This window comes from Palaemon carinicauda, chromosome 34 (assembly GCF_036898095.1).
Source record: "Palaemon carinicauda isolate YSFRI2023 chromosome 34, ASM3689809v2, whole genome shotgun sequence".
In the NCBI taxonomy this organism is placed as follows: Eukaryota; Metazoa; Arthropoda; class Malacostraca; order Decapoda; family Palaemonidae; genus Palaemon; species Palaemon carinicauda.
Genome location: NC_090758.1, coordinates 14,084,015 through 14,108,351, shown reverse-complemented (window position 1 = coordinate 14,108,351; position 24,337 = coordinate 14,084,015). Strand labels below are relative to the sequence as shown.

Below are 24,337 nucleotides of genomic sequence, written 5' to 3'. Positions count from 1 at the left end.
TGATTATGTGGTCATGAGACTAATGGATCCTTATTTGAACAAAGGGAGAAATGTCACAACAGATAATTATTTTACAACGGTCAACTTAGCCAAGCAACTAAAGATAAAGGTAACCAGTATCATAGGGACCATGAATAAGATAAGAAGAGAGGTGCCTGCGACAGTGAGAACCACGAAAGATAATTTGTATTCTACCAAGCTTTACAAGTCCGGTGACATGACTCTTACATTTTATCAGGGAAAACTCAAAAAAAAAAAAGTTGCAGTTCTTAGCACTCTCCATCAAGATGTTTCTTTAGAAAATAATGCCAAGAAAACACCGGAAACAATTTTATCAGGGAAAACTCAAAAAAAAAAAAGTTGCAGTTCTTAGCACTCTCCATCAAGATGTTTCTTTAGAAAATAATGCCAAGAAAACACCGGATACAATTTTATCAGGGAAAACTCAAAAAAAAAAAAGTTGCAGTTCTTAGCACTCTCCATCAAGATGTTTCTTTAGAAAATAATGCCAAGAAAACACCGGATACAATTTTATCAGGGAAAACTCAAAAAAAAAAAAGTTGCAGTTCTTAGCACTCTCCATCAAGATGTTTCTTTAGAAAATAATGCCAAGAAAACACCGGATACAATTTTATCAGGGAAAACTCAAAAAAAAAAAAGTTGCAGTTCTTAGCACTCTCCATCAAGATGTTTCTTTAGAAAATAATGCCAAGAAAACACCGGATACAATTTTATCAGGGAAAACTCAAAAAAAAAAAAGTTGCAGTTCTTAGCACTCTCCATCAAGATGTTTCTTTAGAAAATAATGCCAAGAAAACACCGGAAACAATTTTATCAGGGAAAACTCAAAAAAAAAAAAGTTGCAGTTCTTAGCACTCTCCATCAAGATGTTTCTTTAGAAAATAATGCCAAGAAAACACCGGAAACAATTTTATCAGGGAAAACTCAAAAAAAAAAAAGTTGCAGTTCTTAGCACTCTCCATCAAGATGTTTCTTTAGAAAATAATGCCAAGAAAACACCGGATACAATTTTATCAGGGAAAACTCAAAAAAAAAAAAGTTGCAGTTCTTAGCACTCTCCATCAAGATGTTTCTTTAGAAAATAATGCCAAGAAAACACCGGATACAATTTTATCAGGGAAAACTCAAAAAAAAAAAAGTTGCAGTTCTTAGCACTCTCCATCAAGATGTTTCTTTAGAAAATAATGCCAAGAAAACACCGGATACAATTTTATCAGGGAAAACTCAAAAAAAAAAAAGTTGCAGTTCTTAGCACTCTCCATCAAGATGTTTCTTTAGAAAATAATGCCAAGAAAACACCGGATACAATTTTATCAGGGAAAACTCAAAAAAAAAAAAGTTGCAGTTCTTAGCACTCTCCATCAAGATGTTTCTTTAGAAAATAATGCCAAGAAAACACCGGATACAATTTTATCAGGGAAAACTCAAAAAAAAAAAAGTTGCAGTTCTTAGCACTCTCCATCAAGATGTTTCTTTAGAAAATAATGCCAAGAAAACACCGGATACAATTTTATCAGGGAAAACTCAAAAAAAAAAAAGTTGCAGTTCTTAGCACTCTCCATCAAGATGTTTCTTTAGAAAATAATGCCAAGAAAACACCGGATACAATTTTATCAGGGAAAACTCAAAAAAAAAAAAGTTGCAGTTCTTAGCACTCTCCATCAAGATGTTTCTTTAGAAAATAATGCCAAGAAAACACCGGATACAATTTTATCAGGGAAAACTCAAAAAAAAAAAAGTTGCAGTTCTTAGCACTCTCCATCAAGATGTTTCTTTAGAAAATAATGCCAAGAAAACACCGGATACAATTTTATCAGGGAAAACTCAAAAAAAAAAAAGTTGCAGTTCTTAGCACTCTCCATCAAGATGTTTCTTTAGAAAATAATGCCAAGAAAACACCGGATACAATTTTATCAGGGAAAACTCAAAAAAAAAAAAGTTGCAGTTCTTAGCACTCTCCATCAAGATGTTTCTTTAGAAAATAATGCCAAGAAAACACCGGATACAATTTTATCAGGGAAAACTCAAAAAAAAAAAAGTTGCAGTTCTTAGCACTCTCCATCAAGATGTTTCTTTAGAAAATAATGCCAAGAAAACACCGGATACAATTTTATCAGGGAAAACTCAAAAAAAAAAAAGTTGCAGTTCTTAGCACTCTCCATCAAGATGTTTCTTTAGAAAATAATGCCAAGAAAACACCGGATACAATTTTATCAGGGAAAACTCAAAAAAAAAAAAGTTGCAGTTCTTAGCACTCTCCATCAAGATGTTTCTTTAGAAAATAATGCCAAGAAAACACCGGATACAATTTTATCAGGGAAAACTCAAAAAAAAAAAAGTTGCAGTTCTTAGCACTCTCCATCAAGATGTTTCTTTAGAAAATAATGCCAAGAAAACACCGGATACAATTTTATCAGGGAAAACTCAAAAAAAAAAAAGTTGCAGTTCTTAGCACTCTCCATCAAGATGTTTCTTTAGAAAATAATGCCAAGAAAACACCGGATACAATTTTATCAGGGAAAACTCAAAAAAAAAAAAGTTGCAGTTCTTAGCACTCTCCATCAAGATGTTTCTTTAGAAAATAATGCCAAGAAAACACCGGAAACAATTTTATCAGGGAAAACTCAAAAAAAAAAAAAGTTGCAGTTCTTAGCACTCTCCATCAAGATGTTTCTTTAGAAAATAATGCCAAGAAAACACCGGATACAATTTTATCAGGGAAAACTCAAAAAAAAAAAAGTTGCAGTTCTTAGCACTCTCCATCAAGATGTTTCTTTAGAAAATAATGCCAAGAAAACACCGGATACAATTTTATCAGGGAAAACTCAAAAAAAAAAAAGTTGCAGTTCTTAGCACTCTCCATCAAGATGTTTCTTTAGAAAATAATGCCAAGAAAACACCGGATACAATTTTATCAGGGAAAACTCAAAAAAAAAAAAGTTGCAGTTCTTAGCACTCTCCATCAAGATGTTTCTTTAGAAAATAATGCCAAGAAAACACCGGATACAATTTTATCAGGGAAAACTCAAAAAAAAAAAAGTTGCAGTTCTTAGCACTCTCCATCAAGATGTTTCTTTAGAAAATAATGCCAAGAAAACACCGGATACAATTTTATCAGGGAAAACTCAAAAAAAAAAAAGTTGCAGTTCTTAGCACTCTCCATCAAGATGTTTCTTTAGAAAATAATGCCAAGAAAACACCGGAAACAATTTTATCAGGGAAAACTCAAAAAAAAAAAAAGTTGCAGTTCTTAGCACTCTCCATCAAGATGTTTCTTTAGAAAATAATGCCAAGAAAACACCGGATACAATTTTATCAGGGAAAACTCAAAAAAAAAAAAGTTGCAGTTCTTAGCACTCTCCATCAAGATGTTTCTTTAGAAAATAATGCCAAGAAAACACCGGATACAATTTTATCAGGGAAAACTCAAAAAAAAAAAAGTTGCAGTTCTTAGCACTCTCCATCAAGATGTTTCTTTAGAAAATAATGCCAAGAAAACACCGGATACAATTTTATCAGGGAAAACTCAAAAAAAAAAAAAGTTGCAGTTCTTAGCACTCTCCATCAAGATGTTTCTTTAGAAAATAATGCCAAGAAAACACCGGATACAATTTTATCAGGGAAAACTCAAAAAAAAAAAAGTTGCAGTTCTTAGCACTCTCCATCAAGATGTTTCTTTAGAAAATAATGCCAAGAAAACACCGGATACAATTTTATCAGGGAAAACTCAAAAAAAAAAAAGTTGCAGTTCTTAGCACTCTCCATCAAGATGTTTCTTTAGAAAATAATGCCAAGAAAACACCGGAAACAATTTTATCAGGGAAAACTCAAAAAAAAAAAAGTTGCAGTTCTTAGCACTCTCCATCAAGATGTTTATTTAGAAAATAATGCCAAGAAAACACCGGAAACAATTTTATCAGGGAAAACTCAAAAAAAAAAAGTTGCAGTTCTTAGCACTCTCCATCAAGATGTTTCTTTAGAAAATAATGCCAAGAAAACACCGGATACAATTTTATCAGGGAAAACTCAAAAAAAAAAAAGTTGCAGTTCTTAGCACTCTCCATCAAGATGTTTCTTTAGAAAATAATGCCAAGAAAACACCGGATACAATTTTATCAGGGAAAACTCAAAAAAAAAAAAGTTGCAGTTCTTAGCACTCTCCATCAAGATGTTTCTTTAGAAAATAATGCCAAGAAAACACCGGATACAATTTTATCAGGGAAAACTCAAAAAAAAAAAGTTGCAGTTCTTAGCACTCTCCATCAAGATGTTTCTTTAGAAAATAATGCCAAGAAAACACCGGATACAATTTTATCAGGGAAAACTCAAAAAAAAAAAAGTTGCAGTTCTTAGCACTCTCCATCAAGATGTTTCTTTAGAAAATAATGCCAAGAAAACACCGGATACAATTTTATCAGGGAAAACTCAAAAAAAAAAAAGTTGCAGTTCTTAGCACTCTCCATCAAGATGTTTCTTTAGAAAATAATGCCAAGAAAACACCGGATACAATTTTATCAGGGAAAACTCAAAAAAAAAAAAGTTGCAGTTCTTAGCACTCTCCATCAAGATGTTTCTTTAGAAAATAATGCCAAGAAAACACCGGATACAATTTTATCAGGGAAAACTCAAAAAAAAAAAAGTTGCAGTTCTTAGCACTCTCCATCAAGATGTTTCTTTAGAAAATAATGCCAAGAAAACACCGGATACAATTTTATCAGGGAAAACTCAAAAAAAAAAAAGTTGCAGTTCTTAGCACTCTCCATCAAGATGTTTCTTTAGAAAATAATGCCAAGAAAACACCGGATACAATTTTATCAGGGAAAACTCAAAAAAAAAAAAGTTGCAGTTCTTAGCACTCTCCATCAAGATGTTTCTTTAGAAAATAATGCCAAGAAAACACCGGAAACAATTTTATCAGGGAAAACTCAAAAAAAAAAAAAGTTGCAGTTCTTAGCACTCTCCATCAAGATGTTTCTTTAGAAAATAATGCCAAGAAAACACCGGAAACAATTTTATCAGGGAAAACTCAAAAAAAAAAAAGTTGCAGTTCTTAGCACTCTCCATCAAGATGTTTCTTTAGAAAATAATGCCAAGAAAACACCGGATACAATTTTATCAGGGAAAACTCAAAAAAAAAAAAGTTGCAGTTCTTAGCACTCTCCATCAAGATGTTTCTTTAGAAAATAATGCCAAGAAAACACCGGAAACAATTTTATCAGGGAAAACTCAAAAAAAAAAAAAGTTGCAGTTCTTAGCACTCTCCATCAAGATGTTTATTTAGAAAATAATGCCAAGAAAACACCGGAAACAATTTTATCAGGGAAAACTCAAAAAAAAAAAAGTTGCAGTTCTTAGCACTCTCCATCAAGATGTTTCTTTAGAAAATAATGCCAAGAAAACACCGGAAACAATCAAATTTTACAACGAAACAAAATATAGAGGGAACATTTTGGACCAAAAGGGTCAAAAGTATTCAGTGAGGACGTGCACAAGGCGATGGCCTATTCATTCCTTCCAAACAACCTTAGACCTGGCAGCTATAAATGCATGGGTTATCTACAAAGAAGAGACAAAAGAAAAAATTACCGGGAAAGAATTCCTAGAACAACTATCCGAAGAATTAGCAAATATAAATATACAGTCAAGGAAGAAATTGGATCAGAGGGAAATCAGTGAAATGGAGAAAACAAAGATCAAAGCAGAGACCTAAAGAAATACTGCCAAGTGAAGGCTCATTGCAAGAAAAACCGTACAGTAGTAAGTAGGACGAGATGTGAAAAATCTTTGTGGGACCTGCACCTCAAAAGTTGAACATATGTGTAAAAAATGTGATCTGGAATATATCCAAAAGGATATTCATGTGTTCGCCTATTGTATGATTACTAGGATATCTACCACTTTATTTTCCAGATGTTTTTTCAGTTTCTTCATTCCTGTATACATTGGAATACAAAGGGTATTCCAAATAATATAGTAAAAACAAAAGATCTATCAGCTCAATCAAACGTTTATCCTTTTTTCCTAAGACCAATATTATGAGACCTACAACTGAATAAAATTACTCTTTATTTATGTAACAATGAATATAAGAATCAATATATAAACTTTTATTTACATAATTAAGGTTGAAAATATATAGGAGTCAAAATGACTCTCCGTGGGCATCCATGTGGGTAACTAAATTTGATTATAAGTATTTCTAACAAAAGAACATTGATCACAATAATGTTACATTGTTTGTATATAAAACTGGTTATAACAATAAAAAGAAATGATAGAAAACTAATTATTTCCTGAAATAACTAAAACAATCCTATGGCAGTCAAAATGACTCCCTTTGGGCATCCAGGCACATTGCTAAAGCCGGGCATCCTATGATCCTAGTGTTACGAAAGAAACCTTTGGATGCATGAATTTCGTGGATGTTCGAATATTAAGAACAAAACATTCCAAGGTGGTGCCAAGCATCCTGATATTCTTTCATTTATAAACATCAAAATACATATCTATTTTCTAACCAGATTAACAATGGCTGTATATGAAAGCTTATTTAAATAAAAGAAACAATAAAAGGTTTGAAAAGGAGATATTTCTTAGATATTAAATAAAGTAGATAATATGGCATCGATAATTTTGTCTGTTCAAGGCCAACCGACAGATTCTGTCCTCCCAGGTCCCGACCAGTCACCAGTTTTACCGTTTCATGGGATTACTCCCTAAATATAGGGAGGAAATGAGGCTTCTAGGGAGTAGTTGTGGGGTAAGATTTTTTTGTGGGATTTTTTGTGGACTAATAGATAATTTTAATAAGTTTCATTTCTATTGATATTAGCAAATGTAAAATATATTTCCAAAAAAATTCATTTTGGGTAGGGAAGTATAGTTTGGAATTGTTACTACCATGAAAAAGTTATATTTATTAATCTTATACTACTTATTTATTTTTGTCTGATTCTCTTTTTGGTGTGTATGACCACTTATTCCACAATAATACGAATGATACATCGGCAGAAATATTCCCTTCTTTCCCGTTCCACATCGCTTTTCTTTTGGTTTGAGTTAACTAAGCCCTTAATAGGATTATCTCGATAATTGCAACGCTCCCAGATTGAAAAAAAAAGTCTGGTCAGTTTACTTATCTTCATAATCTTCAGTGTTGTTGTTAACGAATGTCTATCTGTCAACGAATTCAAAATATGTAGGAAATAATCCATCGATCTACCACTCTATAAAAGAAATATCTCTCTCTCTCTCTCTCTCTCTCTCTCTCTCTCTCTCTCTCTCTCTCTCTCTCTCTCTCTCTCTCTCTCTCTCTATATATATATATATATATATATATATATATATGACAGCAGGCCGGGAGGAAAAAGGAAACGAAGATTGGACAAGCGCTTTCGTGTTATTATTACACCTCTTCACGGTCTTATGGTTTAAAAATACAATTAGAATACAAATAAACCTCTGTGGTGACGTAAAACAGAAGAAATTAGCAAATTTAAGTAATTTGTAATTTGCTAATTTCTTCTGTTTTACGTCACCACAGAGGTTTCTTTGTATTCTAATTGTATTTTTAAACCATAAGACCGTGAAGAGGTGTAATAATAACACGAAAGCGCTTGTCCAATCTTCGTTTCCTTTTTCCTCCCGGCCTGCTGTCATCTTGAGACATCGCATGTTCCAGCGATTTGTCATTAATATATATATATATATATATATATATATATATATATATATATATTATATATATATATATATATATATATATATATATATATATATATATTATATATATATATATATATATATATATATATATATATATATATATATATACATACATACATAGCCTGCAGAAGGGGATTCAACAAAAGCTCGCTGCAAGATTTGTACTGGCTCTGTCTTCCAAGCATATATCAAGTCTAGTGTTGGTCACAAATAAAGTAAAAAGCACTCTAAATTAGTGAAGGTGTATCTGTCATTCTCTACATCTTACTGCCACCAGCAAAGCCTCTGAAGTGCTTCCAATAGCGTTAGGGTTCATTATTCGTGAGTCACATAATTGGTTTTCGAATAGTCCCAAACGTATTCAGAAATATAATGAAATCTACCAGACTCTCGAGAGTAAAACCCCAAAAAGATACCAGGGATGTCAGAAACTAGTTGGTTAGCGCGGTTAGAGGCTCTGAGTGTTGTTATTGACCAATAGGATGCACTGAGACTTCATTTTCAGGTAGCAGCATCTACAGAACGTTGTCACATGGCACAAGTATTGAGAGATGCTTATAAAGACTCTCATAATGAACTATTTTTCGTGTTTGTTAGGAAGGTGTTGAAGGAAGTAGTCGGGGTAAATAAGCTCTTCCAAGCTAAAAGGGCTGATGTTACGAAATTAACTCAAGATTTATTGAACATGTATAGAAATATAATGCAAATAATTGTAGAGCCTACTCATCTTGCAAAGTGTCCAGTTGAACAACATACTGGGCTAAAATTCTTAGATTATATGATGCCGGTGTCTGTTATTAATTTTGGATTTGAGTTTAGAACAGCTGTATTAAAATGTACTCTTAAAGAAACTCAAATTACGTATGTTAAAGAACAATGCAGAACTTTTGTGGTAGAGTTGATTAAAGAAATACAAAGGCGACTTCCTGAAAATATCGAGTACTTATTAATGTTGGGAAAACTACACCCTGAACATGCTACCTCTCAGAGCAAAGATAACATATCTTCATTAGCTCCAAAGTCAACTTTTAATGATATGGACCAAGTTGAGAATGAAAGCTTTATGCTTCGAAGAATGGCCTCATGATTGCATGAAAGATGTTTTTTTTTTTTTTTCATTCTGGGTATTAGTTAACGAAAAGATAAATTTAACAGGCCAGAAACGATTTCCTAATGTTTCATTCTTGGCCTTAGCACTTCTTTCACTGCCATTCTCTAATGCCTCGGTCGAGAGGATATTTTTTCAAATGAACGTAGTACACAGTAAGTTGAGGAACCGCCTAGTTGTATGGAGCGTTGAGGCAATTTTGTTAATAAGGCATGGCCTAAAGCTCCAAAATGAAACTTGTATAACTTATGAGCCACCTATTGATATGGTAAAAAATTTGCTAAGGATGTAATTGAATACTAGGAATGTAACAGTGATTTGCTGGCTTTAGCACATGAGGACGAAGAGGAATATTAATGTTAATTTGTTGTGGTTAGGCTTTCAAGCTATTATTGATTATTGCTTTTCTTCGTGCACATGTTAATTCTCATTGTCTCAATTTCTAAGGAATATTTTTTTTTTATCCAAGGATTATTGTAATTGTGTCACTCTACAGCCTTTGTTGGCCAGTAGGCCTACTGTATATTTTCAAAATAAAGCAGGAAATTCAAAAACTTATCTTAGTTATACATCTTTTGAAAATACAGAGCACATAGATTTCCTATTACTGAATGATGTATTCAAGGGAAATCGAATTTACAATAAATTTGAAAAAAAAAAAAAATTCATGGGATATTTTGTGGGACCCTGAAAATAATTTGTGGGAATCTGTGGGATTTCCTTCTTGATAAAACGGCACCACTGGTCCAGACTCCTCACAGTCAGTCACAGTCAGCTGATGAAACTGTGGCCGTTGACAACGAATATTTCGCTAACAATAACACCATTAATTAGCCAAAAAGTTTCTCTTTACAAGTGAAAAAACGTTTATAAAGACTGTTTGTAAATTGTCTTCCATTCGAACGGTGTTCTGTGGTCATCTACAAGAAGAGCCAGAGGTGTGTTGCCTAATGTTACGATAACTTTAACCCTCACTTCAAGTAAGTTCCATTGCATCTACAGAGACATGAATATATGTGTGTGTGTGTGTGTGTGTGTGTGTGTATAATATTAGTGAGTATGTGTATGTATATTAGAAATCCAATAATCTATTTAAGTCATTTCTAAGATATGTTTAGATTAAGTGTTTATTGCTTAAACAAATGTATGAAATGTGTTTTATCTATGAGGGACGAATAAAGGCCGATTCACACGACCCGTTTTCTTTCCGACAGGCTGGGTGGTGGCAAGGCCCATAGAATAACCTAACCTAACCTATGGGCCTTGGGTGGTGGCTAACCGCCGTCGAAATGTTGTACATTCACACGAGGCGTTCCGTATCCGTTTACCAGCGCGCAGTTTTCATTGTTTACTTAGACTGTCACGTGAGGACCGAGTAAATTACGATAATTTTGACACTTTAAAATGTTGGTTGATAACTGTGTTGATAAAATAAGTTATGCAACTTCATAATGCTTTATGCACTATGCCAAGAATATTAAAATTGCGATAAATTACCTGTTTTATTTAATGCCTCTCCAGTCATTTTCCATATCTTTTATTTATGTAAATTATTTCTATACATCTTGATTGCCATGACAAACATCTCCTCATACCCTTGAAAAAGTTCAATTAACCTCTAATAGCCTACATGGTGTCAACAACAAACTAACTAATTTCTATGACTGAGTCTATACTATGAGGAAAAGTCGGGGTTGTAGGCCACAAAACGAACGGGTACAATACAGGTCCTCGTTCACACAAAACATCATCCACCCGCTGATTGGGACGGGTGGCTAACGTCCGTCAAACCGGTCGGGGTTTCTTGGGAAGAAAGCCGAGCTGCCTCGGAAGGGCGACGTCCGAGGGCCGCCGTCTGCCTGACGGGTCGTGTGAACAGTTGCATTTGAATACACGTAAGAAACCTAGACGCCGCTTAACCGACGGCCAGCCTGTCGGAAAGAAAACGGGTCGTGTGAATCGGCCTTAATTCGGCAGTAGACCTCACGCTATAGTAGCACATATATATATATATATATATATATATATATATATATATATATATATATATATATATATATATATATATATATATATATATATATATATATACAGGAAGCCCTTCAGAAATATGGAATAGAAGAATCTCAAGTTAGGACACTTGAAGATATCTACACAGGAAGTACGGCAATATTAACCCTGGATAGGTACGCTCCTCGGACACCCCTTTAAGGGTATACTCGGACGCGCGCGACCCCGACGCCAAAAAAAATTCTTGAAAAATCAGTTCTTGCAGTAACCTCCTTTTTTCTTTTGCCAAAAAAAACTTCAATGAATGCTTAAAACAACTGTAAAGATAAATACTACTCATCTGCAGAAAAACTATTTATTATAAATATTTTAAATAATTAAGTAGAAAAAAAAGACCTTACATAAAAATTCATAAAAAAAGTTTATACATATATACACAAATCCTTTTAGGAATTGATTCTTGAATGTTTAGGACACATCTTGATGTATTTTGGATGAAGTCAGACCCATGGAGGTGAAGATCTGAAATGAGAAAAAAAGTGTAACTTTTTTTGGCCAAAAAAATTTGTCCAAATTTCATGAATTTTTTTGGGTACCCAAATGAAATAGGAAGTGGCTAATTTTTTTAGGGAATAAACATATGTTATCCTAAAATAGAAATATGTAAAAAAATCTTCATTATTTTGTAAATTACATTTATATCAGGGGCCATATCTAAAGGTAATTTTTTGAGTATTTAGAAATTTCGTAAAAAAATACATATGTTTAATATATAATATGATATTTATGCAGGTAAAAATATACCAAAATATCACAAATTCTATAGGGAACAAGAATATATATAGATAGGGCAACTTACGCTTCAGATATGTCCACAAAATGGCCGCCAACCACACTGACTCAGACTCCCTAATCTGCCACTTGAAATGTATGAAGGGTATGTCAATTTCAATGTGTTATTTACTAATCTAATTATTCTTGGATATGCATAAAAATTGTATGGTGGGTTGCTGGATAATTGTCGATTATTTTACGACTATAAAATTAAAATTCTGACCCAAAAAATTTTTTTTGAAGGGAAATAAAATCGAAAAAAAAAATGTAAAACAATATAATATTTTAGCTAAAAAAATTTGATGATATTCAATCAAAAAAGAAGTAAACAAAATTTTCCGACAAATAAACATCTAGAGGAATCATTACTCTGTGATAGTTCCTTAATACGTAGTAATTTTGAAAGAAATGGGAAAAAACGAAAAAGTGGCAATCGCAGGAAAATGGAACACATACCTATATATACGCCATATCTGGCTAAAAATAAAGATAGGCATGGGTAGCCAGATCATCTAGAAACACTTTCCAACACTATAAAAATACAAGTTTTGTGACACTACTTGCCAATTCCTTATGGTAACATGACTAAGCAAAAAAATGCAAAACAAATAAAAAGGGGCACTCGCGGAAAAATGGCTAACATTCTAATATACGGCATTTCAGAAAAAAAAAAATTCAGCCACGTGCTAGGCAAACCATCAAGGCACATTTTCCGACAAATAAACATCTAAATGAATCATTACTCTGTGATAGTTCCTTAGTACGTAGTAATTTTGAAAGAAATGGGAAAAAACGAAAAAATGGCAATCACAGGAAAATCGAACACATACCTATATATACGCCATATCTGGCTAAAAAAAAGATAGGCATGGGTAGCCAGATCATCTAGAAACACTTTCCAACACTATAAAAATATAAGTTTTGCGACACTTCTTGCCAATTCCTTACGGTAACATGACTAAGTAAAAAAATGAAAAACAAATAAAAAGGGGCACTCGCGGAAAAATGGCCAACATTTTATTATACGCATTTCAGAAGAAAAAAATTTCAGCCACGTGCTAGGCAAACCATCAAGGCATATTTTCCGACAAATAAACATCTAAATGAATCATTACTCTGTGATAGTTCCTTAGTACGTAGTAATTTTGAAAGAAATGGGAAAAAACGAAAAAATGTCAATCACAGGAAAATCGAACACATACCTATATATACGCTATATCTGGCTAAAAAAAAATAGGCATGGGTAGCCAGATCATCTAGAAACACTTTCCAACACTATAAAAATATAAGTTTTGCGACACTACTTGCCAATTCCTTACGGTAACATGACTAAGTAAAAAAATGAAAAACAAATAAAAAGGGGCACTCGCGGAAAAATGGCCAACATTTTATTATACGCATTTCAGAAGAAAAAAATTTCAGCCACGTGCTAGGCAAACCATCAAGGCATATTTTCCGACAAATAAACATCTAAATGAATCATTACTCTGTGATAGTTCCTTAGTACGTAGTAATTTTGAAAGAAATGGGAAAAAACGAAAAAATGGCAATCACAGGAAAATCGAACACATACCTATATATACGCTATATCTGGCTAAAAAAAAATAGGCATGGGTAGCCAGATCATCTAGAAACACTTTCCAACACTATAAAAATATAAGTTTTGCGACACTACTTGCCAATTCCTTACGGTAACATGACTAAGCAAAAAAATGCAAAACAAATAAAAAGGGGCACTCGCGGAAAAATGCCCAACATTCTAATATACGGCATCTCAGATAAAAAAAAAGACATGCACGTGTTAGCCCAACCATCAAGGCACACTTTCTAACACATAAACATGAAAAAAATCAATAATATACGGCAATTCCTTACTACGTAGTAAATTTTTACAAATATTGAAAAAAAAAAACAGAAATTGGCAACCGCAGTTAAATACCCAATATACCAATAACTACGTCGTATCTGACAAAAACAAAGTCACGCATGGGTAGCCAGATCATCTAGACACACTTTCCAATACTAAAAAAGCCAAAGTTTTACGACACTATTTGGCAATATCTTACAGAAAAATGACTTGGCAAAAAAATGAAAAAAAATGAAAAAGAGGCACTCGCGGTAAAATGCCCAACATTCTAATATACGGCATCTCAGATAAAAAAAAAAGACATGCACGTGTTAGCCCAACCATCAAGGCACACTTTCTAACACATAAACATGAAAAAAAAAATCAATAATATACGGCAATTCCTTACTACGTAGTAAATTTTTACAAATATTGAAAAAAAAAACAGAAATTGGCAACCGCAGTTAAATACCCAATATACCAATAACTACGTCGTATCTGACAAAAACAAAGTCACGCATGGGTAGCCAGATCATCTAGACACACTTTCCAACACTAAAAAAGCAAAAGTTTTACGACACTATTTGGCAATATCTTACGGAAAAATGACTTGGCAAAAAAATGAAAAAAATGAAAAAGGGCCACTCGCGGTAAAATGGTCCTCGTGGTGATGAACTACATTTTAACTAAAAAAAAAAATCATGCACATGGTAGCCAAACAATCCACCAAGACTTTCCACAACTGATAACCTATACAAGTTGCACCATTCTACGACAATTTCATAATACGTAATAACTTTGATAATTATGCAAATTACCTTAGAAGGGTAAACTCGGTCGCGCTCGACCCCGACACGTCTCAGAAATCGGGGAAGGAGTACAGCTACAGCAATGCACATCTGGACACTACTAGAGCGTGTAGGCGAGACACCTACTGCAGGTCGATCACCCACAAATTCAGTCACGGGGGTGAGTCACGTGAGAAAAACCTCTTTTTTTTTTATGCTCGAGGTCGCGGACGACCCACCAGGGTTAAAAACTACATAAAGATAGTGAGAAAATTCCGATTGAGAAAGTAGTGAGACAGGGAGACCCCATTTCTCCTAAATTATTCACAGCCTGTCTAGAAGAAGTTTTTAGGAATTTAGATTGGGAAAATGTTGCCGATGACATTTATCTTTTTAGTGAATCATGGAAGGAATAGCAAAAGATGATAGAACATTTGAATAGAGAAAGCAGAAATGTAGAACTGAAAATGAATATGAGTAAAACTAAGATAATGTTCAATGGAAATGCAGAGACAACAAATAAGAGTTATGGAAGAGCCTCTAGAGATTGTTAATGAGGATATACATACTTAGGACAGACAGTACGTGTTTCCACAGGACATAAGACCAAAATAAAGTGAAGGATAAGCATGGGATGGAGCACTTTAGGTAAACAAAATGAGATTATGAAAAGTAAAATGCCACTTTCTCTAAAAGGAAAAGTATTTAATGAGATGGTCCTACTGGTATTAACTAATGCATAAGAAACTTGGAGCCTTACCAAAGCCTTAGAAGATAAGCTAGTTACAACTCAAAGAGCTATGGAAAGAATAATAATTGTAATAACACTGAGAGACAGAAAAAGAGCAACATGGATGCGAGAGCAAACTAAAATAGTGGATACTCTAACAACTTGTAAGAAAAAGAAATGGACATTGGTAGGACATATAATGAGAATGACACACAATAGATGGACATTAAGAAATGCAGAATGGGTCCCTAAAGATTGCAAAAGAAATGAAACTAGTAAGGGAGAGAAAACGATAGATTGACGAACTAAGAAAGATTACTGATATAGACTGACATAGAAAGGCCATAAACAGACAGGAGTGGAAGGACATGTCTGAGGCCTTTGTCCTGCAGTGGACTAGTTATGGGTGATATATATATATATATATATATATATATATATATATATATATATATATATATATATATATATATATATATATATATATACATACATATGCAGTATACATATATATACTTATATATATGTGTATGTATATGTGCACATAATATGTATGTATGTGTATATATACAGTATATATTATATATATATATATATATATATATATATATATATATATATATATATATATATATATATATATATATATATATATATATATATATATATATATATATATTATTATCATTATTATTATTACTATTATTGGCCTTGATTTTAGTGCTGCATTTGACCATGTTAATCATGAGGTCCTTATTTTCAAACTCAAACAGTTGGAAGTGGGTGGGTCGTTTCTTAGCATTATTATTGATTTTCTAAGCAATAGATCTCAAAGAGTTGTTGATGGGCTCCATAATGAGTATAGGAATGTGATATCCGGTGTTCCACAGGGTAGTGTTCTTGGCTCATTACTTTTCATACTATATACACATGACATGTGGTTTGGCGTAGAAAACAAGCTTGTTGCATATGCAGATGATGCTACTCTCTTTGCATCAATTCCATTCCCTGAATGTAGATCTAGGTTTGGTGAATCCCTCAATAGAGATTTAGCTAGAATTAGTGCATGGTGCAAATTATGGGGTATGAAGTTGAATCCTAACAAAACTCAAAGTATGATTGTAAGAAGGTCAAGGACGGTGGCTCCTCAACATCTGAATCTCAGTATTAATAATGTTTCTTTAAATTTGTATGACTTTTAAAATTTTAGGTGTGATTCTCGACAGAAAATTTACTTTTGAGAAACACATTAGGTCTGTGTCTTCTTCAATTGCACAAAAAATTGGCTTATTGGGAAAGTCTTACAAGATTTTCGGTGATCAATCTATCCTGAAGAAGTGTTTTAATTCTTTCATTCTACCTTGTTCTGAGTATTTTTCTCCCGTCTGGTCTTCAGCTGCTGATTCTCATCTTAATTTGTTGGACAGAAACTTATGGTCTATTAAAGTTCTTATTCCTGATCTAGATATTAATCTTTGGCATCGTCGTTCAATTAGTTCATTATACATGCTGCATAAGATTATTCATAATTCTGACCATCCTTTACATTCAGATCTCCCTGGACAACTCTATCCTGTTCGAAATACTAGGCAGGCAGTTAATTCTAATAGCCAGGCCTTCTCCATCATGAGGCTTAATACTACACAGTATTCTAGAAGTTTTATTCCAGCTGTGACCAAGTTGTGGAAGGATCTTCCTGATCGGGTAGTTGAATCAGTAGAACCTCAAAAGTTCAAATTTACAGCAAATGTTTTTATGTTGACCAGGGTGACATGAGTCTTTTTATTGTTTATATATAACATATCTGTTTTGACGTTTTTAGAATGATTTATTGTAAATTTGTTCTCATCATTTATTTATATCCTTATTGCCTTTCCTCACTTGGCCATTTTTCCCTATTGGAGCCCTTGGGCTTGTAGCATCTTGCTTTTCCAACTGGGGTTGTAGCTTGGCTAGTAATAATAACGATAATAATAACTATGTACCTACCACGGGTGCTACAGCCCCCTGTGACCATGGTCGAGTGGTTATGACACTAGCCAAGACTGGAGAAAAATGGTTTGATTTTGGAGTGTCCTTTTCCTAATAGAGCTGCCTTTCATAGCTCTTGCCTTATTTAATCTGAACTAATCTTGTTTACTATGTCATACAATGCAGTTATTACTTAAAAATCTTTACACAATTCAGCCCATCATATGTACTAAACATCTACAATAATATGCCTCACACTATCACCTTAACGTAAGCGATTAGAACCTGAAGGTATATTCTGGCTATCATTAATTGTCAGATATGGTTTCATTAGTAGGACTGTTAGCCATTAAGAACTAAATTGCTGCCGCATTATATTTGTTGACAAATATTTGGCCGATGTGTTTAGGTAGCTAAATTTTGTGATCATTCCTTTGAAATTGGATGATAACTCTTTTATTATAACTATTTTCTTTTCCAGATACAGCAAGGAAAGGACCGACATGGAACGTGGGATGCCATTTTTAATAATGGGGAATCCCATAAAAGCACTATGATATCCTGCTAAAGATATGTTATTCATTACAACTGGAACTCATTTGGGAAGGCAGCAGGTAATTGAAATACCTAATAACTATTAAGAAATGCATCAAATTTTCAAAGCACAGAAAGGGAAAACTTTGTACAATATAAAATTGAAAAATACCCGTTCGACTTACGATTCGCATCACAATACTGGATATTTCAAAAGGCCTCAATTTCCTACAGCCATTCACCAGTATACATCTTTGGGATTGTGGCGGGATGTTGCAAAAACAACCCCCACACCCTTGAATCCCTCTAAACAGACCAATGTCTCCTCAATACAACCTTTCCCCTTACGTTATCAGCAGCGGGACTCTTGGACAAAAGGACAAAAACAAAACAAAAACATGACCTTAAAACTATATATTTCTTACAAACTATAATAAATCAAACCAAACCATCCACAAAAAAAAACTTTAAACTAATCAAAACTTAACACTTTAAACTAGAATCACCAGCATCAAAAACTTTACACTATATATATACCATAAACCCCATCCAAATAAACGCAAAAAACCCTAACAAACTTAAATCTAAACCGCACACCAACTCAAAATATATGTTTATATATATATTTTAGGGACACCAATACAGTCGTCCCACACTGCCAACTGTCTTTTATGGCAAACTACCACTGTCACAGCTTTATGCTAAACAGTCTATCGGGCGGCAATTTGCCACAGCTAATTTAATTCCCTGATCGGGGTCATCACCATCTTCATCATCATCATCATCATCAGCAGCAATCCTCAAAACAATAATCGGAAGTTCATTCGGTCCAGGTCGTCAACAAGTAAATCAATCTGACCAGTTCTATCAAGTTCTGTTACGGGCCAAGTCGTCAACAATCAATTTTACATTCTAAGAAAACCTCTCCAAAGGAGGAATCACGGCTCAGAAAATCAATAATCACTTCCTCGCTGGTAAAGAAAAATAATAAATCCAGCGTTCACACAACTGACTCAGGACGCAGTCAATCAAAAAAAGCATTCACCCAAGACATTCACCACTGTCGTAACATAACTAAAACATAAACAAATAATCTCATTTATACCAACAGTCTTTCTCACCACCAACGATCGATACACTAACTACTTTCGCTCGCTAACACAATCTCTCTCTCTCTCTCTCTCTCTCTCTCTCTCTCTCTCTCTCTCTCTCTCTCTCTCTCTCTCTCTCACAGGATTTGGCAAAAAACAAAAAATAAAAATAAAGCAAAAATAAATCCTCCACATTCCTCCCCCCTTACTTTGCCAAATCCGTCTCACACAAAACTTACAATAATATTTTTTTCAATACCCATTCGCAGTCGGGAACGGGACCTCTACTCCGAGTAACTGGGCCTTCATACACTCTCTCATTCACTTCTTCCTTATCACAATCATTCGCTACATTAACACTATTCTTATCTAAATCCATATCATCTAATGTATCATGTACAATCCCATCTACCTCGTTCGGCCCTATAATTACACTCATTTCTGTAAACAGTTCATCCATTTCATCAAAAACATTCTCAACTTTAGCAAAAGATTCATTCATGCTACTTATCATTCTCCTGTCTCTCATTCTTGCGTTATTGATTTTTTCTTCTACATCATCTAACGAAAAGCCACACACACTATAAGTATCATTCATACTCAGCCACGTTTCATCTGTATTAATACATTTATCCTCCACACTCACTTTTACATTTACACCCTTGTCATACTTATTCGTATTCTTACCTATACCTATAAATTTTCCTTGCACTTTCTCCTCACTTAAAACTTTCAAACGCCTCTTTTTCCTATATTCAACTAACACTAATTGTTTATTTTCCAGCCCTAACTTCTCATGCATACTAGATTCATACTTGCTCATTTCCAACCAATTATTCATCCCATTCTCACAAACATTAATCCTATTCCTTCCACACACACAGGAGGACTCACCCAGCTGAACCCTCTTACACTCTAGTTTCTCGAACATCCTGGCTGACTTACTCCCTTCTTCCTACAAACCCTAGCTATATGCCCATCTGCACCACATTCAGTACACTTACCCCGCGGCTCCTTGCACATTCTAGCATAATGACCATCCTTACCACAATTACCACAAATCACATTCATACGATTACTACGACATCAACTCGCTACATGCCCAGTCATACCACACCGATAACATTTAACCCCTTTCTCTTTCTTACACTCGCTAATTCTATGCCCTACCTCACCACATCCAAAACAAGCACCTAGGGCCCATCTACATTCATTCTTCTTATGTCCTACTTTCCCACACCTATAACACTTCTCTTCACGGATACAACTGCCTGACCTACCTTGCTGCGCACTAGCACTCCTATCCCTCCAAACCTGATTCCCTTGCCTAAACCCTTCATTTGTCCTTACAGGTATTCCCACATTACTCGCCCTAACACTCCTATCTACTACACTATCAGCTACCCTCATTGGCCCTCTAAAAATTGCATCCTTATAACTACCAAATTCTATTACGCTTTCATCCATTCCAGTTCTTACACTCACAGATTTACTTTCTTTCATGCAACTATCTAACTCATAATCCTCAACTACCTCTAGTATATCATCCCATGTCAATCTCTCTTGCGTCCACCTCATTTTCTCCTTGCGTTTCAAATTAATAAATTCACACACATTCTCAGGTACTGTTGCCAAAAACTTCCTCATTAACTCCTTATTCTCATTTATACCTTCATCCCCATACTTCTTCCTAGCTAAAGTTTCCAACCTACATACATACATCGATATCGCTTCTCCTGCATTCATCCGTGCTTCATCAAAATCATTCTTACACTTATACTTAACACTCCCTTTCATACGTTTTACCTGCTCAATTATTCTCTTTTTCACACTTTCATAATCAACGTCCCCTACACTCATTATCACTCCATACATCGTCAACAAATACCCAGTCAAATATTCTCCTAACTCCCTAGCCCAAACTCTTTTACTATCACCATACTTTTCCTGACAATACCTCTCATACTCCTTGAAAAAATCATATACATCCCTACTGCTATGCTCATTGAACCTTTCACACCGAGGTACCTCTCTCATAAACACAGTCTTACATCACGTTCATTCTCACTGCTATCATCACTGTCTACTCCCTTGTTACCTTCTTCCTCATTTGAATATAATGAATCCACTTCCACACTTAAATTCCTATCCTTAACCATTCCCTTCTTACCCTTTTTCTTACTTACCACTTTCACCCATTCACGATCATCCTTGCTATCATCCTGACACTTTTTCTTCTCTTTCTTTACATCACTTTTACCTTTCTTATTCTTCCTATTACATTTTTGTTCATCCTTACTATGCCTAATTCCCTTATCTTCAATCTCACTATCACTATTACTATTACTATCACTATCACTTCCTTTCCCATTATCACTAACCTTAGCCTTCTCATCCACTATCAACCCATTACCCGAAACTGAGGACACTCCTCCGACTGCACCTTCACCCATTATAGTTTTCATCATCCCCATTACTTGCCCCATCATATCTTCCATTCGTTTCTCCGTCCGTTCTTCATTCTCTCGCATCCTCATCTCAACACCCTCTTCCACTCTCTCTACAGTTCCCTGAATTTCCCTCAGTTTCCTATGCATCTCCTCATTCTCACACCTTAACCACTTATTCTCTTGCAACAATTTCTCCTCACGCTCCTTACTCAGCCGCAATTCCTCCTTCAAAACCCTCAACTGCTCCTCCATTTTTCATCAACCTTATATCTAATATCTTATCCTATCAGTCCTTCGTCTAAGAGTCCAGCTTCAATCCCACCTCGGCTGTCCCTGTTCGGGCGCCAAAATAATGTGGCGGGATGTTGCAAAAACAACCCCCACACCCTTGAATCACTCTAAACAGACCAATGTCTCCTCAATACAACCTTTCCCCTTACGTTATCAGCAGCGGGACTCTTGGACAAAAGGACAAAAACAAAACAAAAACATGACCTTAAAACTATATATTTCTTACAAACTATAATAAATCAAACCAAACCATCCACAAAAAAAAACTTTAAACTAATCAAAACTTAACACTTTAAACTAGAATCACCAGCATCAAAAACTTTACACTATATATATACCATAAACCCCATCCAAATAAACGCAAAAAACCCTAACAAACTTAAATCTAAACCGCACACCAACTCAAAATATATGTTTATATATATATTTTAGGGACACCAATACAGTCGTCCCACACTGCCAACTGTCTTTTATGGCAAACTACCACTGTCACAGCTTTGTGCTAAACAGTCTATCGGGCGGCAATTTGCCACAGCTAATTTAATTCCCTGATCGGGGTCATCACCATCTTCATCATCATCATCATCATCAGCAGCAATCCTCAAAACAATAATCGGAAGTTCATTCGGTCCAGGTCGTCAACAAGTAAATCAATCTGAGCAGTTCTATCAAGTTCTGTTACGGGCCAAGTCGTCAACAAACAATTTTACATTCTAAGAAAACCTCTCCAAAGGAGGAATCACGGCTCAGAAAATCAATAATCACTTCCTCGCTGGTAAAGAAAAATAATAAATCCAGCGTTCACACAACTGACTCAGGACGCAGTCAATCAAAAAAAGCATTCACCCAAGACATTCACCACTGTCGTAACCTAACTAAAACATAAACAAACAATCTCATTTATACCAACAGTCTTTCTCACCACCAACGATCGATACACTAACTACTTTCGCTCGCTAACACAATCTCTCTCTCTCTCTCTCTCTCTCTCTCTCTCTCTCTCTCTCTCTCTCTCTCTCTCTCTCTCTCTTTCTCTCTCTCTCTCTCTCTCTCACAGGATTTGGCAAAAAACAAAAAATAAAAATAAAGCAAAAATAAATCCTCCACAGGATGTCTGAGCCTATCCAGAGAGTACAAAATGATGCTGAAGATGCGATCACACCCACAACACCCTCAATATTCTGTAGTGCGACGCCTCAGGACGAAATGTCAAGTGAAGATGAAAATGTGCTCAAGTATTTCATCATGCTTCGCCCTACGGGGCCCACCGCTACTATACTGGCTAAAGTAAGTCTTTGTATATTTCAGACTCTAAATCATAATTCTCTGTTATACGAGAGGGCTAGTAAGGATAGTATTGTATTATAATTTCATTGACAGATATCCAGAGCTTTGTTTAAAGTTATGTAAATTGGTAATTCTTGTTAGCAAGAGCATGTTCGTTCCTACACACACACAAACCTTTTGTTCTTTAATATGGATATATTGTTCTAGCATAGCTGAAAACTAGCCTTAAAAATTTTATGCGAGGTAGACAACCGGGAGTGCACATCTGCTTCCACAAGGGGTAGCCACGGCCTCCTCTGCCACCTCTCACCCACATGAGGATTTGCTGGCAGGGTCTCGCAAGAGTCCTGGCCAGGTGTACTCATCACCCTGATCTTACTCAGCACACTGGGTTCCTTCAGCAAGAAAAACATTACATTCCTCCACCCTGTTAGGTCGTCCTTCTCGCTAATATGAAAAGGGCTTCATCTTTGGAGTAGTCTCCCCCTCGAGAACCTCACAAGCAGCCATTAGATTTGTTTATGCCTCACTCCAGTATCTCGCCATCGTGCCCCTACAGCACAACGAACCTTGTAATGTATGATCCTTTGAAACTATTGCCTCGGACTTCTAGATCTTGCTTGTTCTGACATTCGTAAGCGATGGCAGCGAATGTTCACAGACAAGCTGTTTCAGCCTTGCCCCCTTACATTAGAGCGTGTACTTCCCCCTGTATGAGTACACAAGGCAGCTTGTCAACCTCCTGCAGGTTCCTTGACGAGTGTTCATGCCCATGTTCACACTGCTACGGTTCATGGATGAAAGAGCACTAGTTGGGCAGGGGAGTCTTGCACTTCGTAGTGCACTCACCCACCACGCACTGGCAATGTGGACGGACGATCTCCTCCCACTGATAAAGGTCTGCTCGCTTGTCTGGCTACATCCCTACTGTGGTAACACGCACGCACACCTTGGTTTCCTCACCAAGAGAGGCAACTGATCGTCATCAGTGCGTTGATGAACATTCAACTCTTGAGGGTTCCTGCGGCCTTCCCTTTGCTTGCGAAGAACGCGCCCTGATTTCAGAATCTTGTTAGGACATAAAACCAAGCAATTAGAAAACCAATTGCAGCCTATATAAGGCCAGCCTCTATCCCCCCATGGTGTCAAGGTGTCAGGATCTCATGAGAGTCTTGATCCACCTGTGGACCTCAGGCATAGGAGTACTGCCTCAAAGCATTCTCCTGCTTCTACCGAACGGTCACCAAGGTACCAAAAATACCTAGTCTAAGGCCTCCCATGCTGGCCTTGATCCCATTTAGGAGAAGCTGGGTATCATCACGGAGGAGAGTATACCGACAAAAGATGCCTCCCCTAGAGGATAGCCACCAGAGGAGAACAAGCAGGGGTTCAAGAATTCCAAGGGAGATCTCATTCACAGACAATTACAATCTGTCTCTGGTAGAGTTCGTGACATCTGCACCATCTAGTCCACTTATGGAGACCTGGTCGATCCTGGCGGATCCTCCACACGTCGCTCCTTGCCTCCTTTTCGGCTAAGTCCCGGGAGCAGAAGGACATGAAGACCCTTCCTAAGAACTGTGCCTCAAAAGGTTCTTGGTTCCGTTCCGACCTACTCTCTAGGTCTGAGGCCCCTGCAGGGGACCCCGTT

At 35.6% G+C, this 24,337-nt stretch overlaps 1 protein-coding gene across 4 annotated transcripts in view; it reads left to right on the top strand.

The window, feature by feature from the left end:
* The first annotated feature begins 9,618 nt into the window (after positions 1 to 9,618).
* LOC137627084 (uncharacterized) overlaps positions 9,619 to 24,337 on the top strand; it is a 54,074-nt gene continuing 39,355 nt past the window's right edge. Inside the window, exons 1-2 of one of the 4 annotated variants that reach the window (XM_068358083.1) lie at positions 9,619 to 9,792; positions 17,515 to 17,647. In XM_068358083.1, coding sequence (XP_068214184.1) covers positions 17,606 to 17,647 — 42 coding nt within the window. In that variant the 5' untranslated portion in view covers positions 9,619 to 9,792; positions 17,515 to 17,605. Of the gene's footprint in view, positions 9,835 to 17,514; positions 17,648 to 22,565; positions 22,687 to 24,337 lie in introns of those variants that run through there. The other 3 variants (XM_068358082.1, XM_068358088.1, XM_068358086.1) reach the window with 3 other exon arrangements.